Source organism: Colossoma macropomum, unplaced genomic scaffold (assembly GCF_904425465.1).
Source record: "Colossoma macropomum unplaced genomic scaffold, Colossoma_macropomum, whole genome shotgun sequence".
In the NCBI taxonomy this organism is placed as follows: Eukaryota; Metazoa; Chordata; class Actinopteri; order Characiformes; family Serrasalmidae; genus Colossoma; species Colossoma macropomum.
The window spans coordinates 15,091,925-15,096,269 of NW_023494794.1; the positions used below are offsets into that span (position 1 = coordinate 15,091,925).

The following is a 4,345-nucleotide window of genomic DNA, read 5'->3' on the forward strand; positions in this document are numbered from 1 at the left end:
GTTCTCTTCACCACGCTTTCCAGTTTGTCCTTGTTGTCCAGGATAGGGAGAATTCACCTCATTTGTGGTCTGTTGCGCTTCAGGCTTGCCGTAATTCTGAGCTTGTGCTTGTTTGAGGGTCACATCTGGGACATTGTCAACAGGGCATGAGGACAAAGGAACCAAAATAACTTGAGGTACCTTCGATTTCTGGGGCACAATGGTCTCTCTGAGTGGTTGTGGACGGTATACAGGCCTGCCAACGGGCCCTGAAGGCTTGTTAGCAGTAAAGCTTTTGGAAGTACAGTCCTTCAGATGTTGTTTGCCTGAAGGTTGTGCCTTCTGCTGAATTGGATCCTTAGTCTGATGCGCTGGGGACATGACCCGAGTGGGTCTGGTTAACCTCTGTGAAGAAACAGGGCAGCTAGGCTTATCTAGATTCGCTATACACTGTGCCATACCATCTAGTGGGCACTGGAATGGCTGCTGTGTAGTGTTCCCAGATGAAGGTTGGGAATGGTAATCCTTATTCACTGTCTCAAAAATGGCTTTCAGAGAACGAGTGGCAGGAAAGAAGTCCTCCTTGATTGGTAGACTTTCTGGTTTAATGTTGGTCTCTGCTCTCTGGTTCTCAGTCCCCTGTGATGGAGCTGTAGCAAGCCCAGATAGGATCTTCATCCTTTACAGTGATGCCACTAAGCACTGCAGCACTGTTCGCTTGGGGTCCACTCTGCTGCAAAGCTGATGGAGCTTTCTGATTAGAAACACAAAGGGTCATTGCATCGTGCTTGTCAAGTTCTGAGGGTTGAGGTTTTATCCAGAGATCTTCTGTTTCAATTCCAGCAGCGTCGCTGTCCCACTCTTTGTCTCTGGGTGGTTGTGGATGGTATACAGGCCAGCCAACAGGCCCTGAAGGCTTGTTAGCAGTAAAGCTTTTGGAAGTACAGTCCTTCAGATGCTGTTTGCCTGAAGGTTGTGCCTTCTGCTGGATTGGATTCTTAGTCTGATGCACTGGGGACATGACCCGAGTGGGTGTGGTTAACCTCTGTGAAGAGCAGCTAAAGCTGTCTAGACCCGCTATACACTGTGCCAGACCGGCTAGTGGGGACTGGAATGCCTGCTGTGTAGTGTTCCCAGATGAAGGTTGGGAATGGTAATCCTTATCTACTGTCTCAAAAACGGACTTCATAGAATGAGTGGCAGAAAAGAAGTCCTCCTTCTTGATTGGTAGACTTTCTGGTTTAATGTTGGTCTCTGCTCTCTGGTTCTCAGTCCCCGTGATGGAGCTGTAGCAAGCCCAGATAGGATCTTCATCCTTTACAGTGATGCCACTAAGCACTGCAGCACTGTTCGCCTGAGGTCCACTCTCCCTCACAGCCGATGAAGCTTTTTGATTAGAAACATAAATGGTCATTGCATTGTGCTTGTCAAGTTCTGAGGGTTCAGTTTTTATCCAGAGATCTTCTGTTTTAATTCCAGCAGCGTCGCTGTCCCACTCTTTTTCTAATGACGCGTAACACGCCCAAATGGGGTCTTCATCACTTTCAGTTTTGACCCGCGCTGATATAATTTCATAGCCCTGGCTTTGATTGGGTTCCCGTGACGATTTAGTCTGGAAGTCCTTCGTCCCACAGCTCTCTCTCTTAGCTGCAGGAATGGACAACATGGCTGCCCCCTGTAGTCCCTCTCCAAAATGTGCTGCAAAAGGTAGAATAAAACAAAATATAACACAAACGATTAACTTAACTCCAAACATGATATAAAGCATCTCCACATGCAAATACACATCTGACTTGAGTTGAGATGTAAACAAAGTCATTCAGAGTGGTTCACTGTGGGGAAACCGACCAGTGGTGGTGATAGGAACCAGGGGTCTAATATAGCCAACATCTAAAGCCATTCATTCATGTAAACATAGCCATTTCAAAATGACCAGGGAACCTATGCATATAAAATAAATCAGAATAATGTGTTTTTGGCAGGTACCCCTTCACCATGAATGTGTTTTAAAAGCCAAAGCATTATCTCAAAGCTACTGTGCAACAATGCGTAAGGCCCCCAGCAACAGATTCATCACCATTGTGTGTAATGGCTTTCTGTGAGGGAGCTTTTAGAGGCAATAAACATTTGAGACGTCTGGTTCCATTCACTACCACTGTGAACAATTCTGACTCTGTAAGTTTCTCTACAATGGAGCATTTCACACCAAACCACTTTAAATGACTGTGTTTACACCTTGACCATTGAATTGTGCCATATTTTTCATTTGTTTTCTATGTTATGACCAGGTGGAAATAGTATTATAGAACCCAGTTCATATCAAAAGGGTTGATGAGTTAGGTGATGATGTTACATGGGAAATATTTAAAGTATGAAAAGATCATGTGTCATTAAGGAGAACAATAAAACATATAGAAGTGCCAGGATGTATGGAACCACAGGATGATTTGTGGTGAAGTTATTTTTAAAAGCTCCCAGGTTTTGTCCTATTCCCATCAGTGGAGATTTTTTAAAAATGTTTCCAGGATGTGCTTTGCAGTGTAGAAGAGGTGTGTAGGAGGTATGTAGTGATTGTTCTGACATTTTTTGGCAAAATTTTCAAATGCAAATTGGGAATCTGCTCATTATGGTCAGTTTAAACAGGCCGTCTTCAACTCAGAATTTGTCCATCTTCTGGTTTTTCACCTTCTTGCTCTTCTTCACCCTCAGCTTCGTAGCCATTACATTTCTCCTTCTTTTCTTCATCATCTTTTGACTCTTTTTGACTGATGCTGGGCCAACAGTGTCAAGGCACGTCATTATGAATGAGGGCCTTCCTCATACTCAAAGTTTGGCTTGTCTTCGGAGGCCACTCCTCAAGTTTCAGTCATTTCAAACTGTTTGGTGAATCCATGACTCTTGGTCCCTCATTCAGTTTTTAGTCTTGTTTATGTGAAAAGACCTCAAACACCTGGTCAATTATGAGTCACGCTTTGAGGCGAGAGGCCCTGCCACACATGGCTCTGTCAATCCAATCCGCACAACATATCATTACATCATACATAACAGTCATACCATTACATCATGTGAATTGTTTACAACTTTTTACTCGGTGGTCACACTGCAGACCACACCCTGAGAACGTTTAAAAAAACCTTCACCACAAATTTCACACATTTTATTGTTCTCCTTAAAGACATATGGTCTTTTCATTCTTCACTGTTTTTCACTACTCAAGGGAAAATTTGCTCACACTTTCCTCACCACACATCGTGGGAATTTGTTTTACAATTCACACATTCTTACATATTTTGCATGTGATGTCATTGCATAGCTTGACATGAACTGGGTTCTAGTACTACTGGTGGACTCAAAGATTCTTAGTTTCTTGTGTTGAAACTCTGGACATTCTTTTTTTTATGTTTTGTATTTAAATGTGGATACTTTTAATATCATATGATTCAGAGGCTGTATTTAATAAACTTGTTTTAGCAATTTCAGCATTTTAGTTCATAACTCTTTTACTGAAACACCATCCCTTTTATCAACTAGCCTCTTAGCTATAAGATACCATTAAACAATGCTTTTTAAATAAAGCATTAGAGCATCAGTGCTGTCAGTCATGCTGTTTAAGACAGGTACATTGTTTGAAGAGGAATTCCAGTGATTCTTCAAAAATAAATAAATAAATAAAAGATTATGATGTAAACAGTCATTCAGAGCGGTTTGCTGTGAAATGCTCTGTTCTACAGAAACGTGCAGAGTCAGAATTGTTCACAGTGGTGGTGATAGGAACCAGATGTCTGAATACCCCTAAAGCTCAAATACAGAAAGTTAAGGTTATAAATACGCTGCCTGATGTCTGGGACTTTGTTTTACGATTGTTTTGTGATCAGCTTTTTACCAAAAATGCACTACTTAAATTCCTTCATGGCAGAGAGGGGCATTCAGGGTGTTGCAAGTTGATATTGTCCCCAGAGAAAACTTAATTTTTCTGATTTATCACTATTTCACTATCATTAACATCAAGACACGTGCAGGATCACTTTTGGTTTTGGATAATAAAGAAAATAGCCGTATACTGTGTTGTAGAAATCACAACCTCTGGTTCCCATCACCACCACTGTGAGGAAGACTTGAGTTAGGAAGCTTCTCTACAGTCTATTTCACATAAAACCACTCTGCATGACTGTGTCTTAAAGACTGAACAGTGCAGAAATGTTTAAAGCCTATCCTCTACACACTGATAGAAACAAGCAACCTGTTTTAAAAATTACCTGAATCAGAGAATCCAGCAGGTTTAGACTCCGCTCACTCCAGCCGTGTTACCTCCAAACAAACACTCGCACTGAAGTGTGTGTCCTTCCATGTGCTTCCTTGATCCTCA

General features: G+C 42.0%; 1 protein-coding gene across 1 annotated transcript; it reads right to left on the reverse strand.

The window, feature by feature from the left end:
* Positions 1 to 274: 274 nt before the first annotated feature.
* LOC118814648 lies at positions 275 to 4,345 on the reverse strand. The gene is made up of 2 exons (XM_036580353.1): positions 4,236 to 4,345; positions 275 to 1,677 (listed from the first exon to the last, which is right to left on the reverse strand). The coding sequence occupies exon 2, from the start codon at positions 1,643 to 1,645 to the stop codon at positions 611 to 613; it is 1,035 nt and encodes a 344-aa protein (XP_036436246.1). The 5' UTR covers positions 1,646 to 1,677; positions 4,236 to 4,345; the 3' UTR covers positions 275 to 610.